This window comes from Oryctolagus cuniculus, chromosome X (genome assembly GCF_964237555.1).
Source record: "Oryctolagus cuniculus chromosome X, mOryCun1.1, whole genome shotgun sequence".
Taxonomy (NCBI): domain Eukaryota; kingdom Metazoa; phylum Chordata; class Mammalia; order Lagomorpha; family Leporidae; genus Oryctolagus; species Oryctolagus cuniculus.
The window spans coordinates 54739962-54763761 of record NC_091453.1 but is presented as its reverse complement, the minus strand read 5'-3'; the positions used below and the strand labels follow the sequence as shown (position 1 = coordinate 54763761).

General features: G+C 38.3%; 1 protein-coding gene across 2 annotated transcripts in view; it reads left to right on the top strand.

The window, feature by feature from the left end:
- The window catches only part of ABCB7 (ATP binding cassette subfamily B member 7), a 116450-nt gene that overhangs the window by 49737 nt on the left and 42913 nt on the right, over positions 1-23800 (top strand). Inside the window, exons 2-3 of one of the 2 annotated variants that reach the window (XM_008248850.4) lie at positions 11050-11130; positions 14792-14878. In XM_008248850.4, the coding sequence (XP_008247072.1) occupies positions 11050-11130; positions 14792-14878 (168 nt within the window). The remainder of the gene's footprint in view (positions 1-11049; positions 11131-14791; positions 14879-23800) is intronic. The other variant, XM_002721823.5, reaches the window with a different exon arrangement.

Here is a 23800-nt window from a genome sequence, read left to right as displayed (position 1 = left end):
TTAGGAATTAAGGTAACCCTGGGTTTACAGGAGGAGTTTGGGAGGATTCCTTCCCTTTCAATTGTTTTGAATAGCTTCAGAAGAATTGGAGTTAGTTCTTCTTTAAGTGTATGGTAGAATTCAGCAATGAAGCCATCGGTCCAGGGCTCTTCTTTGTTGGGAAGGTCTTTATTAATGATTGCTTCTAAGTAATGCTACCGTCCATTTTTTGAATTCCGTTTCCAGCATTTCTTCAGTCTCTTCATCTTCACATTCTAGTATTAAAGTGTTGTTGTGTTCGTTTGAGGGTGTCATGTTGTCTTCCTTATTCATGTTTCTTGGATTGCTGCATTTATTTTTTAGGCATTTGTAGAGGTACTTGTAGTCCCCCCTCCCACCCCCCGTAATGGCTTTTGTTTTTGGACTATGCTTCTGTGGCTTAGTAGAGTGTCTGTTGTTTCAGTGACTACTACCCAGAGGCGTGTGCTTGATATGGCTGGGGAGCTCTCTTTAATGCTCCAGGGTGAGGGGAGTATCCATGGTGACACCCAAGTTGGGCATGGTAAATCTCTTTTTAAATTTTTTATCATAGGGGAGGTTTGATTAGCTCTGTTGGCATAGTCTCACACTCATCTCCTCTCCTCCAAGGACGCTAGCCCTAGTGGATATAATATTCATCCACACTGCTACAAGAACCACATAAAGGATCCATGCAGTCCTTGGTGTGGGCACAGATCCCACAGCAGTGACCCTCACCAGGAAATCAAGGATCCCGTAATGTGTGGAGCCACCCACAGTGACTGCCCAAAGTCCCAGGCACACTCTGCCACGCAGCCACAGTACAGTGTTTTCATAGTCCTGACACACAAGCCTCCAGCAGTCATGAGCATCCAGCCCTCTGTCAGTTCTCCCAGCCAGACTCAGGCATCTGTGCTCAGCTGGTTGTTAGACGTGAGGACTTAAGCCGGCACAGCTGTTATGTTTGTCCAAAATGGCGCCCACCCTCTCTTGGCAAGTTACAGGGCACCGATCAGGGTGGTCAGGGAGAAAGAAATGTGCTCTCGTTTTTTTCTCTAATTTGTATTTGGCAGGGATCTTGGTCCCAAATATTCTCATTGGCTCTTGGGAAGCTGTGCTTTAGGGTCAGCCAGGAGGCCTCAGGGCAAAGTGGAGGACACATATATGGGGCCTAGCTGAGTGGTGAGTGGAAACACAGGAGATTTGCTAAGTGTCCATAGAAGGGGGACCCAGCATGTGACCCTGGGAAGCTTACTCTGCAGTTGCAGACATTGACCAATTTCAGAGGGCAGTCAGCTCTGTCCACCATGCTCCCAAAACAAGGGGCAGTGCAGAGTCACATGCAAGTGAAGTAGCCCAAAGCTGAGCTGTGGCGTTTTTTATGTCTGCTTTGTTAAAAATAAATAGTTCTTTATACACACATAAAAAAGTCCCCTTCACTTTATTTTTTTTTTATTGAGGAGCTTATTCAGTTGGTTTGGGCAGTAATGGTGTTATCAAAAATACACAGTTGCATTCTGTATCATGTGTGTCTGTTCAATTAGAACACAAGGCGATAATGGAATAGGGGTTAGTAACCTTCTCAGGCTTGAGTGCCATTAGCAGAACTAAACTAACAATTAAAACATAGGCAGAAGAAAAATCAATGAGGATATAAAAAGAGAAAATAAGAAAGAGGTAGCAAGGATACATAATAAAATACCCTTCTTCCCTCATTTTGTGATCTTTGTATTGAATTTTACATTATGTAATATTAACATATCTACCCCTACTTTCTTCATGTTTGTATTTCCCTGGAGTATATTTAATTCTCAAACATTCCAAATCTTTTTATTTAGATATAACACACAGTTGGATTTGCTGTATGATCCATTCTTAAAACCATTTTGTCTTAACGATTTACTTAAAAAAAAAAAAAAGAGGAGGTAGCTAGGAGATAGAAGACAAACACCCATGTTGAGGGGACTGACAGATTACTATTTCAAGTTGCCCCGAATATCTATGTTTACTTACTTCTGGAGTAGAAATTAACTTTTAGCATTCTAGAAAAAGACTAGCTATGGATAAGCAAAAAGATATTTAAAACTCACAAAACCAAATACCATCTTAAACATTTTTTTTCTTTATTTGTGAGGCATAGACACTGGGGTAGACCGACAAATCTCATTTGCTGGTTCACTCCCCAGATGCCTGCAATGGTCAGGACTGGGCTGGGCTGAAGCTAGGAGCCTGGAACTCAGTCACATCTCTCGTGTAGGTGGCAGGAACCCAACTTCATGAGACATCACTTGCTGATTCCCAGAGTCCACATTAGCAGGAAGCTGGAATCTAGAGCAAAGCCAAGAATCAAACCTAAACTCTGATGTGGGATGCAGGTATCTTAACTGATAGGCCACATTCCCATCTGTCCCCCCTCCCCCACACCTTTTTTAATATGTGTTTACCATTTAGTGCTAAGCAGGAACTTATTAGGTATCATTTGTTTGTCCTGAGTTTGGATTTGTATTTATATCAGTATTCTGTTCATCTACATCTGTGTTATGAGCAGCCTATACCACCCATTTCCTGCCAAGGGAACACTTTTCAGTAGACTTTGCTGGACTGCTCATAAATTCTATGAATTTAGGGTGATTTTCCAGGTAATTTAGTCATCAGTGACAATCTGACATATCCATGAAAAGCAACAAAATAAAAATGAGCATTTATAGAAAAATATAACTAAACAAAGTGACAGTTCTACTAATGATTCAAATTGTGCAGCTATGGAACTGAGAGTTAAGAAATATGCTTGAGGGTTCTTTTACAAGTCCACATTAGTAAACACAAAGAGCAAGACTATTAAATTACTGAAAGTTGAAACTGTGAAGTAGCAGAAAATAGGTCCAATTCCACTTCCTGACTTCTTTCACATTATCTCAGCATTCCAGCTGCAGTGTGAAATGTGTGATAACGTCTCTATTCTGTGCATAAATACAATAGGACTAAGGAATCATAGAAGTACTAAGAGATTCATACCATTTATCTGAAGTTATTAGGTTCTAATAAACCAGCCTGTTGAAATAATTCAGTATTAAATTCAGTATAAATTCAGTAATAAATAATTCAGTATTAAATTCAGTATTAAAGGGATCTAAAATGTTTCCTTTCTTAATTTCACTCTTCATATGATAGTTATTTATGCATTTGTTCCCTAATTTCATGATTTAAAAGGAGTTGATTCTGAAGGTTTTTCTTAACTTTTAATATTCCATCATTGGTTTCTTTTGCCCTAAATTTGGCAAATATTTTGTAATTCTTTGTTACTCTTAGCAAGCAGCATGGAATCTCAGACTACTCAGCTAAAACTTAGGAAACAGTGACCAAGTTTCATGATAACAACAATGTCATGACCAGTGTGCTTTTTATGTGAATGGGAACAAGAAAATTTACTTCACAGAAGTTACTAAGCATGGAGTTGATGTGCTATCTACTAAATATGCTTTGCTTCTGGTGTTATGCCCCCAGAGGTGTGAAAATTTGATAAATACAAGGAAAACTGTTGGAAGAAAAGGGGAATTTTGTGCATGTTTTTTGTTTAAGTGGGTGTGTTTTTTTCGTTTTGTTTTATTTTGTTTTGTGAGGGTACTTCTCAGAATACTTGGGGAGGGTGAAGAAATTTTAGAAATTGCCTAGAGTAATCATGGTCCTTGGGCCAAATCCAGTGTACCACCTATTTTTGGCAAGTCCTCTGTGCTGTTTTTTTTTTGTTGTTGTTGTTTGTTTGTTTGTTTGTTTAAAAAAAAAAAAAAGAGGCCAGCACTGTAGTGCAGCAGGTTAAAGCCCTGGCCTGAAGCTCTGGCATCCCATATGGGCGCCAGTTCTAGTCCGGCTGCTCCGCTTCCTATCCAGCTCTCTGCTATGGCCTGGGAAAGCAGTAGAAGATGGCTCAAGTCCTTGGGCCCCTGCACCCACATGGAATACCTGAAAGAAGCTCCTGGCTCCTGGCTTCGGATCAGCGCAGCTCCAGCCGTTGCAGCCAGTGAACCAGTGGATGGAAGACTGCTTTCTCTGTCTCTACCCCTCTCTGTAACTCTTTCAAATAAATAAAATAAACCTTTTAAGAAAAGGTTGGAAAAACAAACAGAAGAATATTTTATGATAGATGACAATTATCTGATATTTGAATTTCATTATCCATAAAGTTTTATTGGAATACAGCCATACTTATATTGTCTATGGTTGCATTTGTGCTACAATGACAGAGTTGAGTAGTTATGATAAACACTATACCTGTAAATCCTAAGATACTGTCTAAAAAAGGAACTCAAGAATAACAGTCCCATTTATCATAGAATTTGAAAAAAAACTACCTAGAGATAAATTAAACCAAGACAGTAAAATATTCATACACTGAAAAGTATAAAATACTGATGAAAGAAATGGAAGAAGATACAAATAAACGGAAAGATATCCTGTGTTCATGGATTAGAAGAATTATATTACCAAAATTTTCTTACTGTTCAAAGCAATATATAAAAGTCAATATAATTACTACCAAAATTCCAATGGCATTTTCCACAGAAACAGAAAAGAAAATCCTAAAATCCATATGGAACTGTAAAAGACCCCCAAAATAACCAATGCTGTCTTGAGAGAGAGGAACAAAATTGGGTAACACCATACTTCCTGCTTTCTAATCATTTCACAAAGCTATAGTAATCAAAACAGTATGATAATAGCATGAAAACACTGTATAATTAATACTATTGGAGAAATGGCTTATTAGAATAGAGATTGGGAAAGCAGCTAGTTTATGTATTATACTTTTATGTTATATTCTTTAGAAATTTATTTATTTTGAAACAGAGATAGAAAACTTCCATTCATTGATTCATTCTCCAAATGCCCACAACGGCTGAGGCTAGGCCAGGCTGGTATTGGGAATTTGGAACTCAATCTAGGTTTTCCATGTGGGTAGCAGAGACCCAACCATATGAGTCATCACCTGCTTCCTCCTAGGGTGCCCACTAGTAGGAATCTGGAATCTGGAGTGGAGCAGAAAATATAACCGGGGTACTCCAATGTGGGTTGCAAGCATATTAACTGCTAGGCCAAACACATGCCCCTTTTCTTTTTCTTTATAAAAGATTTATTTATTTATTTGAGAGGCAGAATTAGAGAGGGAGAGACAGAGAAGTTTTCCATCCACTGGTTAATTCCCCAAATGACCTCAACAGCTAGAGCTTCGCTGATTTGAGCCAGGAGCTTCTTCCGAGTCTCCCATGTGGGCATGGGGAACCAAGCACCTGGGCCGTCCTCTGCTGCTTCCTCAGGCCATTTGCAGAGAGCTAGCTCTGTAGTGGAGCAGCTGGGACATGATCCAGTGCCCTAAATGGGATGCCAGTGCCGAAGGTAGAGGTTTAACCTACTACTTATCATATTCTTAAACATAGCTTTCCCTTGGCTAATATTCTTCTGAAACATAAAAACGTACTATCTGGCCCTTTACAGAAACAGTTTGCCAGCATCTGTTCTGAAGTTTTATAGTGATAAGAGTTCAGATGATTTTGTGGCTTAATGAATGAAGCCCCAGGTGAAGTGTATTGTCCAAAATCTTTATTCTCTACTGCGATTTATCCATTCATTCAATAAGCATTTATTGAATACCTGACACAATAAAGGAAATCCTTTATCCTTCAGTATTTGGATAGGAAATATAATTATAAAATCTAGGAAGTCTGCCATTCTTTCCTTTCCCTCTCCCCTTTTCTCTCCCCACCCCTACCCCCATAGCTAGGTTCTAGGTAATTAGGAAGAAAATCAAAATTTATGTCACATTGTTATACTGTTAAAGTAGGTCAAATGTAATTTTAAATCACAGCAGTTTTTCTTTAAGAATGTATTGAGAGCTTAATTTTAAATGTTTCAGGTTTTGATCACAGATGATTCATGATCAGATGATAACTGTTCACGCATGACTATTATTTGTTGCTATTAAGTATTCCAAGTATTCTATGATGGTAGCTGTAAAGTTCTCTTCCTAAAGCTTTATGAATCCAGAATATAAAATTGACTCCAGAATCCCTGATGGGTTTTATAAATTGTTTTTTAATCTCTTTATAGGAAATTCTTTGGTTGTTGGACACTGTGCATAAGTTGAATTCTCAAAGTTAACTATTATTTAAAGGGATGCAATCAATAGTAATTACTAAATAAATTTATTAGTAAGATTAGTTTTGATCAAGATCGAATTTTTACCTTAAAAGGAGAATGCAGTTGCAATGTGAATGTTTCCTTTTTTTTTTTTTTTTTTTTAGCATCCTCGCTTGGGTGTTGGTCTTCTTACATGGAAGTGGTTCTGTCTGCTAGATAGATGGTTTTAATGTTGATACTCATTTTCTAAGTCTTTACTAAATCTTTACTAAATGTTGACACATTTAGCAAGGCATTGTGCCCATGCAACTGTCTATTGAAGATAAATGTGTTTAGTGATTAGTGAAGGAATACTGCTGAAGAATACTGAGAGCATATATTATTATGCTTGGAGGTCAAAAATTATTTAACTTTGGTTCTCCAAAAAGTTCATTCTTTTTTGGGTAAAACAAATGTGACTTTTCAGTATAAACATTTTAACTTACCTGCCTCCTGCAATGGACTGGCAAATTGTCATTTTCAGTAAACTGGATTTGTTCAGTATCTGTGCACATTAGTCTAGTATGTAGATTAATATACAGTTGATTGCTGTGTTTGTCACTGGGGGGATGATGTTATAAATAAATTCAGATGCTAGATTTATCAAAGAAGTGAGTTATCAGTTAAGTTTTTAAAAATCCAATTATTAACAACCACCTTTTCATTCCATAAGAGTTGTAGAATTTCAGAGTTGGAATGAATCTTAGAGAACATCTAATTCAACCCTCTAATTTTCAAATCAAGTTTCATAGAATTCATAATCTTGTGTTCTCCTATTGTCCACCTGAGTGTGTAAATGAAAGATATTTTGCTATAAACCCTTTGCTGGAGATTTTAAAAGTAGATCTAATCTCTAATTATGAATGAATTGTATTTCAGAAATGTTTGTAAGACTGTTTAAGACTCAACATTTTTCCACAGAAGCATATTATAAATAGTGATAGGGTTCTAGGACTAGCCCTTAAAAGTTGTTAACCCATTATGTGACTGAAATTTTATGTTTGCAATGAGAGATGTTTTTAGCAGTCAGTGTGCATAATTTCTGTGGAATACAGAGATTACATTCTAGGAGAGTTTTATGTTATGTCTTAGGATGAAAAGTGAGTACACATGTGTTCATATTATTTTCTGAGTTTTTTATATACCTGAGATATTTGATAATTTAACAATACTGTTTCAGAACTCAAAGTTCAATTTAAATATGAATATTTAAAAATTATCTACCGTGGGGGTGGACATTGTGGCAGGTTAAGGCACTGCTTGGAATACCTACTTCCTATATCAGAGTGTCTGGGATTGAGTCCTGCCTCCACTTCTGACCCAGCTTCCTGCTAATGTACCTGGGAGGCAGCACATGATTGCCCAAGTACTTTGGTTCCTGTCACCTACATAGGAGACCTAGATGGAGTTTCTGGCTCCTGGCTTTGGGCTAGCCCAGCTCTGACTGTTACAAGCATTTGGGGAGTGAACCAGCAGATAGAAGACCTCTATGTCTGTTTCTCACACTTTGTCACTCTGCCTTTCAATTAAATGAATAAATAAAACTTAAAAAGTTATATTGAATACTGATGCTTGAGGAAAAAACTAGTCTGATTAGAGAAGAATAAAGAGCTACATAAAAATTTTGAAGGAGTTTTATGGGTTACTTTCAAAGGCTTAGATTTAGTGGTAGTTGTCTTTATTTTGCATATCACTTCAGAATGTATGTTTTTATTCCTTAAATTTTTGAAAAGATTTGTTTATATGAAAGGCAAAGTTACAGAGAGAGACAGAGAGAGGTCTTCCATCCAATGCCTTACTTCCAAAATGGCCACAATGACCTGGGCTGGGTTCGGCCAAAGCCAGGGGCCTGGTACACCATCTGGGTCTCCCACATAGTGTCAAGGACCCAAACACTTGAACCATCCTCTGCTGCTTCCCAGGTGCATTAGCAGGAAGCTGGATCAGAAGTGGAGCAGGTAGTACTCAAAAAGGTGTTCATGAGATGCTGGTATCACAGACTTAACCTGCTGCACTGTAACACCAGCCCTAGAATGTATGTTTTTGCTGGTATACATATCATCAACAAAGATTGATAGTCATTTACTTGAGATAATTGGACAAGTTGTGAAAGAAAAAGAATTTAAACTTTACATACATGTGCAAACTTGAGTGTAATCTTGCTTCAGTGTGCAGTTACTTGAACTAGGGGCTTGTGAAAACAGGAAAATCGGGTTTTGAAACTTACATGGGGTCTGCACATGGAGAAAGACAGTGAGGAAAACAGTGGAGTTAAACACCAGAAGGGCATTGTTGACAGTGAATGGCCTGTGGTGAAGATATTTGGGCATGCATGAAATGGTGTGAGAGGTTGGGTTCAGCAAGACAGTGTGCACACAGTGATTAGTATTTTTGAAATTTTCATAAATCAGAGGATGGCATGTATATATTTATAAATATACATAATCAGAAACCACATTTTAGAAAAAATAGTTTTCTCAATAATTTTGTTACCTTTTTATGTATGGAGGGCGTTTTTTGATTGATTTGGTTTTTGATATTTTGTGATGTACCATTTTTTTTTATTTGACAGGTAAAGTTATAGACAGAGAGAAAGGTCTTCCTTCCGTTGGTTCACTCCCCAAATGGCCGCTACGGCCGGCGCTGCACCGATCCGAAGCCAGGAGCCAGGTGCCTCTTCCTGGTCTCCTACACGGGTGCAGGAGCCCAAACACTTGGGCCATCCTCCACTGCCCTCCTGGGCCACAGCAGAGAGCTGGACTGGAAGAGGAGCAACCGGGACTAGAACCCGACACCCATATGGGATGCTGGCACCACAGGCGGAGGATTAACCAAGTGAGCCACGGTGCCGGCCCCGATGTACCATTATATTTATATTGAGACATGAGTCCAAATATACAACCCATTTATTGTTTAGAGAAAGCCTTAGTGTTAACTTGCCTTTCAGAAGAGTTTGACCTAAGAAGCTAATTTTCCTCAATAAATTGATGGTGCTTTTCAGAGAGATGTGTGTCCATTTTACAGATATCTTTCTAGTATTACAATGGATAGTTCCTTTATTTTGCCTTCTTTCAGCTCCAGCTTTGGAACATTACCCAAGGGAGAAAATTTGCCCCAGTGTAATTTTCATTGGAATCTATCAACAACTTACATAGAAATTTTGGCAAAACTGTTTTTTTCCCCAAAAAAAGGTTTATTTATTTATTTGGAAGTCAGAGAGAGGGAGAGACCAAAAGAAATTTTCTTCCACTGGTTCATTCCACAAATAGCTACAGTGGTTGGGATTGGTCCAGGCTGAAGCCAGGAACCTGAAACTCCATCTGGGTCTCCCATGTGGGTGGCAGGGACTCAAGTACCTGGGCCATCTTTGACTGTCTTCCCAGGTACACTAGTAGGGAGTTGGATCGGAAGTGGAACAGCTGGGCCGATGTTGTGGCATAGCAGTTAATGCCACCACCTGCAATGCTGGCATTCACATGGGTGTTGGTTAGTGTCCAGGCTGCTCAACTTCCAATCCAGGTCCCTGCTAATGGCCTGCAAAAAGCAGTGGAAGATGACCCAAGTTTTTGGGCCCGTGCCAGTGATGTGGGAGACGTGGGTGGAGTTTTTGGCTAATGGCTTTGTCCTGGCCCAGCCCTGGCCTGGGCAAAACAACGGAAGATGGCTCAAGTGTTTGGGCCCCTGACACACACATGGGAGACCTGGATAAAGCTTCCGCCTCCTGACTTAAACCTGGCAAAAGCCCTGGCCGTTGTAACCATCTGGGGAGTGAACCAGTAGATGGAAGATCTTTCTTTCTCTCTGTGTGTCTCTCCCTTTCTTTTGTAACTCTTTCAAATAAATAAATCTTTTTAAAAAGAACAAGGAAGAGTATTTGCAAAAAGCATAAAAGCTATTTCAGAAAGAAAGGAGGTTGAGGGCTTTAAGAAACGGATTTTTGGCCGGCGCCGCAGCTCACTAGGCTAATCCTCCACCTGCGGTGCCGGCACCCCGGGTTCTAGTCCCGGTTGGGGCGCCGGATTTTGTCCCAGTTGCTCCTCTTCCAGTCCAGCTCTCTGCTGTGGCCCGGGAAGGCAGTGGAGGATGGCCCAAGTCCTTGGGCCCCTGCACCCGCATGGGAGACCAGGAGGAAGCACCTGGCTCCTGGCTTCAGATCGGCGCAGTGCGCCGGCTGCAGCACGCCAGCCATAGCGGCCATTTGGGGGGTGAACCAATGGAAAAGGAACACCTTTCTCTCTGTCTCTCTCTCTCTCACTGTCTAACTCTGCCTGTCAAAAAAAAAAAAACAAAAAAAAAAAACAACGGATTTTTAAAAAAGGAAAAAAGTATAGAAAAAAAAACAGAAAGGAGTTAGAAATACAAGCTGACTTTTTTTTTTTAAAAGATTTATTTATTTAACTAAAAGGCAGAGTTAGAGCTAGGGACAGAGAGAAAAGTCTTCCATCTGCTGATTCACTCCCCAGATGGCCTCAACGGCCAGAGCTGCACTGATCCAAAATCAGGAGCCAGGAGCTTCCTCTGGGTCTCCCATGTGGGTGCAGGGGCCCAAGGACTTGGGCCATCCTCCACTGCTTTCCCAGGCCATAGCAGAAAGCTGGATCAGAAGTGGAGCAGCCAGGACTTGAACTGGCACCCATATGGGATGCCGGCACTGCAGGCAGCAGCCTAATCCGCTATGCCACAGCACTGGCCCCATAAAGCTGACATTTTTGATGAGTAATATTATTTACTTTATACCTGAAAGGTATTATTAAAGACATAATCATCTCTCTAACAATGGCTATTGTTTTAATTTAATGCATGTGTATATGAATAAAAGAAATTGTCTGTGAGTATTGACTGTCCACTCTAAAATTCCCCTCCCCACTTTTTTCTCTTCAGCAGATCCCAGAGTTATTAAGAAATACCACATGGCAGAGATTGGGAAAAGGCAATTCAAGAGAGTTATTAGATGCTACAAAGGTAAGATTAAGCAAACACTTCTGCATATAGCTAGGAAAAATGTGCAAACCCTTGGAGCATTTCCCAATTTGTACTGCATATTTTACATTTCCCAAATAATTTTATTTTCCTAAATACTGGCACGAAGGTATGTTTCTGCTACTGGAAATGCAAAGAGAAGTCTCAATGTTTTTCTGTCCCTGGAGAAATCTGTCTGAATCCCTTGAGATCAGTGCCAACTAGAGTAACATTTTCAGAAAGCTTTTATAAATGTAATGGCAGCTTGTTGACACTTAAATTTATCCTGGTAATTTGTGTCTGATATGTGGAATACTGTAAGTTTTTCAAGCAGGTGAAGTTTCTTTACCTTAGAAGATGTTCAGATAGCAGAATACCAAGGGATTCTAAGCTTATTAGAGCCCATAGAGTAACTGATGCTAAGTTTACATGTTGATGAGGGTTATTTTTCATTGCTCATGTAAGTGAAAGACATCTTTAAAAATTTCTAGTGCTTTAAAATGAGACACATAAATCTCTATGATAGAAAAAGACTAGAGGCCGGCGCCGCGGCTCACTAGGCTAATCCTCCACCTAGCGGCGCCGGCACACCGGGTTCTAGTCCCGGTCAGGGCGCCGGATTCTGTCCCGGTTGCCCCTCTTCCAGGCCAGCTGTCTGCTGTGGCCAGGGAGTGCAGTGGAGGATGGCCCAGGTGCTTGGGCCCTGCACCCCATGGGAGACCAGGAAAAGCACCTGGCTCCTGGCTCCTGCCATCGGATCAGCGCGGCGTGCCGGCCGCAGCGTGCCGGCCGCGGCGGCCATTGGAGGGTGAACCAACGGCAAAAGGAAGACCTTTCTCTCTGTCTCTCTCTCTCACTATCCACTCTGCCTGTCAAAAAAAATAAATAAATAAATAAATAAAAAAAAAATAAAAGAAAAAGACTAGAAAATTAGAAGATGATATAAATCTAGAATACTTTATTTTTTTCTTTCTGATTGATAGTTATTTGCCATCAAGGTACAAAGTATTATTCTCATTTATGCAGAAGCTATGGAAATTAATATTCCATTATTAAATTAAAATTTTAAGGGAAAATGTACATAGTCTTCTCAATGTCCATCACACCATAGAGATTACTTATATTTTAGTCTTTTGCTTTGTTGAAGTCCTTATTATCTCATGTGGTATTCACCAGACCCCTTGATAAAACTTGTTGCTTGGTCTTTTAGAGGAGAAAATGTGACAAAGAGACATTGTCGACTCAAAATTACCTTTTGATGTTTTCCTTATATAAAATGCTTTAAGATTGTTGATCCAAAAATCAATAATCCATTTATGGCAATTACTTTTTGTGTCTCAACTGGTGAGAACCAGAAGGCACCTTGGCTTTTTGTAATTCCATTTTCATAGCTTTTCCCTGAGCTGATGCTGTTATACTGTGTATGGTATTGATACGCATTTGTTTTTATAAAGAAGTGAGCCTTTGTTCTTTAATTATTGATTATTATGGCTACTAAAGAAGCATCATTAAATCCAATGTACTTTATTAAGTATTTTTAATTGTGAGAGCACTTTTAATACTAGCAAGCCTAAATTGTAAGCCTAATCTTTACTATCTTTTTAAATGAATGAATTAATTTTTTAAATGTTTATTTATTTATTTGAAAGTCAGAGTTACACAGAGAAGGAAAGGCAGAGAGAGAGAGAGAGAGAGAGAGAGAGATATCTTGCATCCACTGGTTCACTCCCCAATTGGCCGCAATGGCTGGAGCTGCGCCAATCCAAAGCCAGGAGCCAGGAGCTTCTTTTGGGTCTCCCACACGAGTGCAGGAGCCCAAGCACCTGGACCATCTTCTACTGCTGTCCTAGGTCATAGTAGAGATCAGGATAGGAAGTGGAGCAGCTGGGACTAGAACCGGCACCCATATGGGATGCTGGCACTGCAGGTGGTGGCTTTACCTGCTACGCCACAGCACCAGCCCCTACTATTTTTTAGATTATCATATTTTGTTGAATTGTTTTATTTTTATATATTACTAACATCAAAAGTAATTGTAAAACTTTTTGAAAAATTTAAAATAGGTAGTATATTTGCATATTTTAAGGATACTTGGGAGATCTGTACATATCTTTTTTTTTTTTGAGATAGCTGTATAAGTGAGTCTAACAAGCATTGAAACCTACACTGTCCATGTTGTCCATATATAGGACACTGTTGTATGTGCCATGAGAGATAAAAAGATAAAATATACTTTCCCTAATCTTAAGAAATTTACCATGAAGTAAGAAAGATAAAACATGTAAATTAATTGCTGTAGCAAAAGATATACTGTGAAGTATTAAAAAATCATGTTTCTAAATATAACAGGTTTTCAGAAAGTTCATGGAACATGCATATTATGAGAAAAGTTGCATGGATTTCAATTTTTTTTGCACCAAAATAAACTTATCTTTTTATTCTCTTTTCCATTGATTTAAAAAAATGTTTATCTTCATTTTATCTGAAAGGCAGAGAAACAGAGATAGAGATCACCCATCCATTCATTCATTCCCCCAAATACACAACAGACAGGAATGGGCCACACCAGAGCTGGGAGCCAGGAGCTTACCTTGTGGTGCAGCAGGTTAAGCCACTGCGTGCAACATTGGCATCTCATTTCGGAGTACTGGTTTGAATCCTGGCTGCTCTGTTTCTGATCCAGCTCCCCATCCAAGCTCCCTGCTAATGTGCCTGGGAAAGCAGCAGAAGATGGCTGAATTGATTGGTCCCTGCCACTCATGTGGGAGACCAAAATGGAGTTCCAGGCTCCTGGATTTAGCCTTGGGCTCAGCCCTGGCTGTTGCAGCCATCTGGGGATTGTAGTAGTAGATGGAAGAGCTCTTTCTCTCTTTGTCTCTCTTCCTTTCTTGATCTGTCACTGTGCCTTTCAAAGAAATAAAATAAATCTTTAAAAAAAATCCAGGTCTCCTATGTGGATGGCAGGGACCCATGTACTTGAGCCATCACCAAGCTTCCCATGGTACAAATTAGGATTGGAAATAGAGTCAGGGCTTGAACCCAGGCACTCTAATATGGAATGTAGATATCCCAAGCAGTGTCTTAACTGCTGTGCCAAGTGTCCCCTCCCCCTTTTTTAATAGAGAGGACCTTTTTGTCATTATTTTCATTATTTATTTTTACTTTATTTGAAAGACAGCAACAGAGAGGTAGATCTTCCATTGGTCTTCCCTCTTCAAATGTCTGCAGCAGGCAGGGCTCGGCCAGGCTGAAGCCAGGAACCACGAACAGAGATATAAATTAATTATAACTATATTATTATATTTGCTTGCTAATAATGGTATAACAGATTATCATCACTATAATTGTGTTAGTGAATGATAGTAAGAAAGCTGGTATATAAATGAAATAGAAGTGTAATACAAATTAAATCTTTTAAACATTCATTTTAAGAATTATTTAGAGAAAGTGACTTCTGTATATTAATTTGTTAGATCTTAATATTCTTGTATAAACTTAACAATAAGCTAATTCTGAAGGTGTTTTGCTTTACTATGCCAGGCAAAAGCTATGCCTCAGGATTTGTTTGGGGAACATTTATTAGATTAGAGTATCTAAACCAGATGTTTAGACACCTGAAATTCTGTAATAGCTAAATGAACTGCTTGGTATCCTCTTCTACTAGGTTCTCCAGGTATGGCCACTGATAGAAAAGAGAACATGTTGGCATGGTCATGCAGGAGGAGGACTCCACACAGACCCAAAAGAAGGGGTAAGAATCACTAACAAGAACTGGAAATTCTTATTGATGAGTGTACTTACAATGGAAAATATAGGTATTTAAGATTTTCTAGAATATTTGACTGCTAACTGCATATTCTGTCATGCAAAACCATTTGAACTGACCATGATTATATAGATGAGATTTTCCTCAGGCTTAAAAACAATAAAAATCATGATTGAATTTAAAAGAGAAAAGGTATTTGTGAACCTAAAAAATCTTAGTTCTTTACAATATCATTGGTTGAGGTTATTTGTTGTGTAATATAGCTTTGTAAGTAAGTAGAGAAAGTTAGCTATTACAAGTAATTTGTGTGTGTGAGTATGTATATGTGTTAAGATTAATGTTTCCCCTTGTATACATTTGATTAGAAAAATTCTAGATTATCCCATAGCTTCATGGTAAATCATCTATATATCCAATCTATTTAATTATACATATTCTTTATAATTGTGATTATCATTATGCGAGCATACGAACCAATAGGGCCACTGAAATAAAAAGATTTAATTGCACTACACGTTTTCTGGTGAAAATGTCATTGGAATACTGTTACACATTTCTCCATCTGGCCTTTTTCTCTGAGTTTGCCTTTATTTTCTTTGGTTTGACCCAATCTCTATATATGTGTCTCTAAGTAGAGAAGATATTTTCAGGGTTGGTGGTTAAGTGCAAATTTTATGTTAAATTGCTCTATAAATTAAAGGTAAGTAAATACCAGTTATCTTATTGGTAGAATGTAATTGGTAAGAAAAACTTTTCAGTGCTTTTCTTTCTTAGATTTCCAGTGCAGCTTTTTTCTTTCAAGGAACTCAAACACTTCACATCTATGTTTTGTCCCTATTTTGCATGTTACTATCCTTTCTGGCTGACTGTCTTTCAAAACAGCAAAGTGTCATAAGAGAGAATATTTTTAAATTACGCCAAATAGTGAGATTTGTTTATCAGTATGTTAGTCTTTGGCATGGTATTTGCCAGTTTGCAGGATCATCTGTTACCAAGACCTCTTAAGGCTAGTTGCTGATAATGCTGTAAACACAACCAAAAAATATGTTCACTAATAAAGGAGAAGCAGTCACTTCTCTTAAACTCAAGCAATATAAACTTCAAGATGGTTTCTTCTCCAATAAAACAGAACAAAGCAAAAATCATTGTAATATTTTATATTTGGTTTTCTTTATTGTTTTTCTCCTGCCATCTTTGTACTTCTTTAGCTTTGTTAGCTAATGAAATCTGTGCAAAAAAAAGGGGTGGTGTGGAGTTGTAGTTAAGAGCCTGAGCTCTGGAGACAGACTACCTGGGCTTTAATCATGATATCCTCATTTTCTAGTGGGAATGATCTTGAACAAGTTACTTAATTTCTGTGTGCTTTGGTTTCTTTATCTATAAAATGGAGACGATAATTCCAAAATGAATTTAAATGAGTTAATTCCTCACACTATATTTAAACTCTTAAATAGTGCTCAACATATAGTAAGGATTCAATAAATATTGGCTGTTCTTATTATAATGTGAGATTATAAAGCCTGTTACCTATCATAATTCATTCATTTAAAAAGTACATTTTCAGTACATGCTTTGTGCTGAACTCTGTGCTAATTACTAGAGATAGAATAATGACAATAAAAAATCCCCTGCTGTCTAGAAGCTTAACGGTTTACATGGCAGACTATCTAAACTACTATGTAGAAGTTTTATTGCCCTAATAAATAAGACTTTACCTTAAAACTAACTGACATCTCTACTACTTTACTTTTTATTCATTGCTCCTTGTGTGTACTTAATGACTATTAATCAGCATTAATAATGCATGTCAGAATGTATTTAAATCATGTATTTATCCAATATGGCTATCATACAGGTTTCGTGAAAAAGGATTGGTAACTCAGTATTTCAAAATTCCTGTTTTTAAAATAAATTAATTAAGTGACTATTTGTTTATAATAGAATCTCTTAAGGGATCTTGGAGCTTTGGTCTTGGCATCTACATTTTTATTTATGTCTCTTGAAAAAAAGTATCTGTTGGTAAGTTTAGTTAGTCCTGCTCTTAATAAGGACATAAATAATGCAAAACTTAATGAAAGGACTACTTCCCAGACTTTGCTTGACTTGTTCTTTTTTATTTAGAAACACCTCTCTATTAATTGAATATAGTCTGAAGCTAATAGTATTTAAAGAGAGATTAGTACTTAGTAGAGCCATCAGAGAGCTTTGGTATAAATCTTGATGTTATCAGAAGAAGTGAAACAGCAACTTGGAGCATTAAAAGTTGGAGGATTGGGGAGATAATGGAATAATGAAACTCTAGGCTTGTTAAAATGAGTGGGTACACAGACCAGTGGGCAAGAATACCTGGATGACATGGGAAGGCAGTTTTCTAGTTCTGATTTCATACATCATCAGGCAGCCTTATGATCTTCATTTGATTTCTGAAATTGACTTCTCTTTGAGGTAGAGAATTCACTGATGGGCCTTGTGAATATTAGTCTGCTCGGTAAGTATTTTCTCTTGTAAATTATTACATGGACTGTCAGTTACAAATTCATCTCATGTAGCCTAATCCATTTTTTCTTAGGGCCTAATCACTGCTGGATAATGCTCTTCATTGGAATTTCCAACCAACAGAGCTTAAAAAACAAACCCTGAGATATATAGAGAAAGTAATTATAATTACAAAGCCTTTCCTGACAATTAATATATGCTGTCCTTTCTCATCCAAACTTACAATACTTATATCCCCAGTGTTATTAGGCAGCCTCTGAACTAACTCGTGCTCTTTTGACCTACCTTTTACTAAGGTACTGTTAACCCTAAAAGTATTGAAGTAGTGGTTTCAATTATTCCTTTAATTGCACCTCCCTTTAGCTTGGGTTGGGGACATAGTTTTGTTTTCTGCACAGTTTGCTTGCCCTTGAAATTGTGGGCACTTGCAAATTTTCTGCTAAATGAGTTCTTTTGAGAGAAAATATTCAGCCTAAAGCCCATATTTTTACAAAACAGATAGCATTGCAAAATTTTTCCTACCATTTTTCTTCCTCACCACAAGTTTTTCCCCCAAGTAGTTTCGTTTAAAACCTGTCCTTTGCCAGCGCCGCGGCTCACTAGGCTAATCCTCCGCCTGCTGCGCTGGCACCCCGGGTTCTAGTCCCGGTCGGGGCGCCGGATTCTGTCTCGGTTGCTCCTCTTCCAGTCCAGCTCTCTGCTGTGGCCTGGGAGTGCAGTGGAGGATGGCCCAGGTCCTTGGACCCTGCACCCGCATGGGAGACCAGGAGGAAGCCCTTGGCTCCTGGCTTCGGATCAGCGCAGCGCACCGTCCGCGGCACACCAGCCGTAGAAGCCATTTGGGAGGTGAACCAACGGAAAAAGGAAGACCTTTCTCCCTGTCTCTCTTTCTCTCTCTCACTGTCTAACTCTGCCTGTCAAAAAAATAAATAAATAAAAAAGAAAAAGAAAAACCTGTCCTTTGATTCTGTGAATACTTCTGGCTGTTAGATCTTAAGAATGTCTGTAAATGGGAAAGCAGCAGAAAATGGCCCAAGTCTTTGGGCCCCTGCACCCACATGGGAGACCCAGAGGAATCTCCTGGCTCCTGGCTTTGGAATGGCCCAGCTCCGGCCATTGTGGCCATCTGAGGAGTGAACCAACGAATGGAAGACTCCCCACCCTGCCTCTGTCTCTCTGTAATTCTATCTTTCAAATAAATAAATCTTTTTTGAAAAGTCTGTAAAACCAGAATTTTTAAATTCTTCATCAGCTAAAGAAAAAAATGATTCTGCTACCTTTATCAAAAGATCATTCTGTTTTTTCTTACTCTTTTTTTTCCTCTCAAAGTCCAGTGGCCAAAAACAAAAAATGAAGACAAAAAGAAAAGCCCAATGGGCTTCACTCCCTTGTAAGGCATAAGCTTTTGGTGGAGAAATTTGCTGTTGATTCAGTGTCGGACAACCTTTTCTGGTGAGAGATGTAAAGTTAACCACTTCAGAAACAAAACATGTGTTTATTAATATACAGTTATCTATTTTTAAAGTTTTATTTATTTGAAAGGCAGAGTTACAGAGAGAGAGAGAGAGAGAGAGAGAGAGAGAGAGAGAGAGAGATATTGAACCATCTGCTGGTTCAATCCCCAAGTGGCTACAAACAGCTGGGAGAGATTGAGAGAGAGAGAGAGAGAGAGAGAGATTGAACCATCTGCTGGTTCAATCCCCAAGTGGCTACAAATAGCTGGGGCTAGGCTAGGCCAAAGCCAGAAGCCAGAAGCCAGGAGCTTCTTCCAGGTCTCCCACTTGGGTGCAGGGGCCCAAGTGTTCAGGCCATCTTCTGCTGCTTTCACAGGCACATTAGCAGAGAGCTGAATCAGAAGTGGAGCAGCCAGGACACAAACCATCATCCCAGATGCCGGCATCATAGCTGGCAGCTTTACACTATGCTGCAAAACTGGCTCCACATTTATCTTTAATATCTGAGAATTCTACCAAATGAGCTGCTCCGGATGTTTTGATTCTTTTAAATTCTTTTTGTGTCCTGTCCTAATGGTTATTAGTTATAGATGTTCACTTCTAGCACATTTGTTGACTTGAGCACTACTGCATATAAACAGTACAGTTTGTACCTTTCTAGTTACACCTTTTTTAGTCAAATGTTTTTTTCATTTTATTAATATATTTGCTTTGGTCCATTGTGCTGTATAAACTTCCTGTGTACCAGTAGATATTCTTTAATTATTTCTTCTTTGTTATTAAATATTTATTTATTTATTTATTTGAAAGAGAGAGAGAAATCTTCCATCTGCTGATCCACTCTCCAGATGGCTGGAATGGCCAGGATTGGTCCAGGCTGAAGCCAGGAGTCAGAATCTTCATCCTGGTCTCCCTCGTGGTTAGCAGGGGCCCAAAGCACTTGAGCTATCTTCCACTGCTTTTCCCAGGCCATTAGCAGGCAGCTGGATTGGAAGTGGAGCAGCTGGATCTCTAACTGGAGCCCATGTGGGATGCTGGCACTGTAGGCAGTGGCTTTACCCACTGCACCACAGTGCTGGGCCCTCATTATTTCTTAACTGTCCAGTCTTGTGACACTTTTGAAGCCATATATTAATACCAAATAGGTAAATATTTAAAAGTCTGAAAACTTCTGGTGACTTAATTTATCAAGTATTAAGTATACCTACAGGATATTAATAAGAATTTGTCCTTGTGTATTTGAGAATAGATGCATTAATTAATTAATTGAGTACATAGTGAGTGTTATTCTTGCTATCAGTCACATTTCCTTTTCTGGCTCCTGCTTTTTCTCTTGGGCCACCTTGTCTTCAGTTACTTTCATCTCCTCTGACAGCCCTCTCTCTCTTCCAAACTTTTCTTTTAAACGTTTCTGGAGAAAAATGTACAATATAATTTTGTTAGATTCAAAAATCTTAGTGAACTAATTTGAATTCCTTCTTTTGTTCCGTGTGTGTGTGTGTGTGTGTGCGTGCACACGTGCATATTTTTCTGAATCTAATTGCTTTCCTCTAATTATGACTAATTCCAATATATAGTTGAGATTTTTCCAAAAAAAAGTGTTCATCATACATACTAGTTTTACATTGTAATGAAGCTTAAAGTATCAATGAAATGTTTTTTAATGTTTGTTTAGTTTTCATTTACTTGAAAGGCAGAGAGGTAGAGAAAAAGGGGATGAGGGAAAGAGATAGACATTCTCCATCTGCTGGTTCAATGCCGAAATGCCCTCTTTAGCCAGGAGTAAGCCAGGCCAAAGCTGGGAGCCAGGAGCTCCATCTAGGTCTCCCATGTGATAGGAACCCAAGTGCTTGGGCTATCTTCTGCTGATTCTGTGGATGCATTAAGCAGGTAGCTGGATTGGAAACAAAAGCCAGGACTCAAACCAACACACCAGTATGGGATGTGGGCATCCCAAGCCATGGCTTAACCCACTATACCACAATGCCGGCCCTCACCTACATTTTTTTTCTGATACTTCATTTTTTTCATGTTAATGTAAATTAATACAAAGAGAACATATTCAGTGTAGTTCATAGATACAACTCTAAGAATATAATAATATTTCTTTACCCCTCTTCCCCTGCCCCCCTTCTTTCCTTCCTTCCTTACTCTCTTCCTTTTTCCTTTTTTAGTTTTTGAAATAACATTTTTTTAATTAACATTGCAGTCAAGAGTTTAATACTCCACTAAATAAAGAGATCAACAAGGAAAAAGTAAAAAGACCCTAACTCAGTGAATATAGGCAAGCACCACATACATTTTAAACTTGAGACTATCAAGCTGCAGCAAGAAGGCCACATTGTTTATATTCTGTTAGCAAAGGAGGAAAGTAGATTCACTCTTACCTCTGCAGGCCTTTTAATGACATTTCTATAATGTTCAGTTTTATGGAGCTTTTGTGTTATGAAGAATCCTCACAGTTATGTTTTCAAAAATAACTTTTAGATCCTATTTACTGTAAAAATAATAAATAAAAGTTAAATCTATACCTTCTTTTATGTATAAGGAAGAAAAACTTATGACATCTATTAGTTACTTCAGGAATTTTAGCCCTTGAGAAAAAACTTCATTTCCTTCAATCATCGTTGGATTGTTTTCCTTTGTACAACCATAGTGATACCACACCAAGACTGGTTACTCTTCAGACAGCGGTTTTTTTTCACATAACCATTACTTTCTTGACCATTTCCTGTGTTTCCCACCCTTTCTTAAAGAATGTGATTTTCAAAGGGTATTATATATGTTATTTGTGTTTTCTGCTTATACCCTGTTGAGTCAGGGTGAAAATAAATAGTTGATATGCAGGTGATGTCTAATTCAATCTCAAGCTAGTGACTGGTCTCTTTTCAGCTTGAGGTAATCCTTTTGTCTTTCCAGATTACCATTGGATGGCCAGTATAAATTAACTATGGTGGTTTTGAAAGGCAGTGTGTTATCTTTTAGGAAATATATTGAGACCACCTGTTTTCTTTTACCCTTGTGCATCAGGAACAGGTTGATTTAAAATTCTTTAAAAATGTTACTCAGCCTCTGAAATGTCTCTTTGATTTGGCCTCCACTTAAAAAAAAGACATTATTTTTCTAACTTTATAGTTTACCTAAACTATAACTGAAGTCTTGTCCTTTATAGCTTAATGGACTCATAATGCATGATTACACAACTTCAGAACCCATTTTGTTAAATGAAGTGGTGACATTTTATGCACTATTAAGCCAGCTAGAATAATTTTCTTGCTCTTAGCCATAACTTCTCTGTGTCCTTACTGAAAAAATTCTGGGGTGTGTTGTAGAAGGTTTTGACAGGAGAGAGTGTTTCTAAAGATATGTGGAAACAGGACCTTTTTTCCCCCCACTATTCCATCAAGAAAAATAAGGCAGATAAAACTTGTGAGATGGGAGAGTGGTTGAAATGTTCTAGTTTGTGTTATAATGCATTAAATTATATTTATTTAGTAATAGTTCGATTGGAAAAATGAATTTTGAAATTACTGCCTTATTCCCTCTTTTAATGCCTTGCCAGTTAGGAGAACATATATTTTTATACATACATACATACATTTATATGTGTGTATGTGTATAAAATAAATCATTGAGATCTATACTTTCAAGATTTCAACTTACATGTATTTAAAGCAGTTCAGAAAGGTAGTCCTTTAGTTTTCAGTACAATATGAACAGTTTCATTTCTGTTATTCTATATATTATAACCAGCTTAAAATACTAGCAAAACATTTTGCTGAGCCCTAGGGAGATAACCATAATAAAACCTTGTATTATATAATATACTGTCCTGCATTTCTTACATGTTGCCAATTTTCCCCCATTCCATACTGTGCAAATCTACTTGAAGTCAAATAACTTTTTCCTCTTGAAATGAATTAAATTTTTTGTTATTATACATGAAGTACAGAAAATATAAGCAAAAAGAATGTAAAAAGTTATCAACGATTTCACCTATTCATGGCTACCAATGTTAACACTTTGGAAGTATTGCTTTCCACATCCACTTTTATGTACATATAAACTCTTACACATCACATTTTTTCTCACAAAAAATAAGTTTTTAACTTCGTTCCTTTTAACATATTTATGTTCATTACTCCTATTTTGTTATATGCATTCAGTCGTCTAATTTATTTACATTATTTCTATTGTTTATCATTTAAGCTGCTTCCAATTTTATTTCTATTAAGACAGCATGGGCATAAAAATCTTTTTTTTTTTTTTTTTTTTTTTTTTGGACAGGCAGAGTTAGTGAGAGAGAGAGAGAGACACAGAGAGAAAGGTCTTCCTTTTTCAGTTGGTTCACCCCCAAATGGCCACTACGGCTGGTGCGCTGTGCCGATCCGAAGCCAGGAGCTTCCTCCTGGCCACCCATGCAGGTGCAGGGTCCAAGTACTTGGGCCATTCTCCACTGCACTCCCAGGCCACAGCAGAGAGCTGGACTGGAAGAGGAGCAACTGGGACAGAATCCAGCGCCCCAACCAGGACTAGAACCTGGGGTGCCAGCACCAAAGGTGGAAGATTAGCCAAGTGAGCCGCAGTGCCAGCCGGCATAAACATCTTTATTGCTAAATTTTTCATTTCTTTGTTCAATAAATATTGAGTACATCCTGCATGTCAGCCATGGTATTTCGTATTGGGTTACAACAGTGAGCACAAAACACAAAGTTAATGCTCCCATGGAATTTAAATTTAGCGGGGGAGCAGATGAATTAAATAATCTTACTGCAATATATTGAGTTTATAACTAAAATGGATATTCTGAAAGAAAGGAATACTATTCTGTGAGAACATACAGCAAAGGATCCTGGCAAGAGTTATTATTTTTTCTTTAAGGGAGAGGAGAGAGACAGACATACTGACATCTCCCACGTGCTGGAGCCAGGAACTCAATCCTGGTTTCTCTCATGAT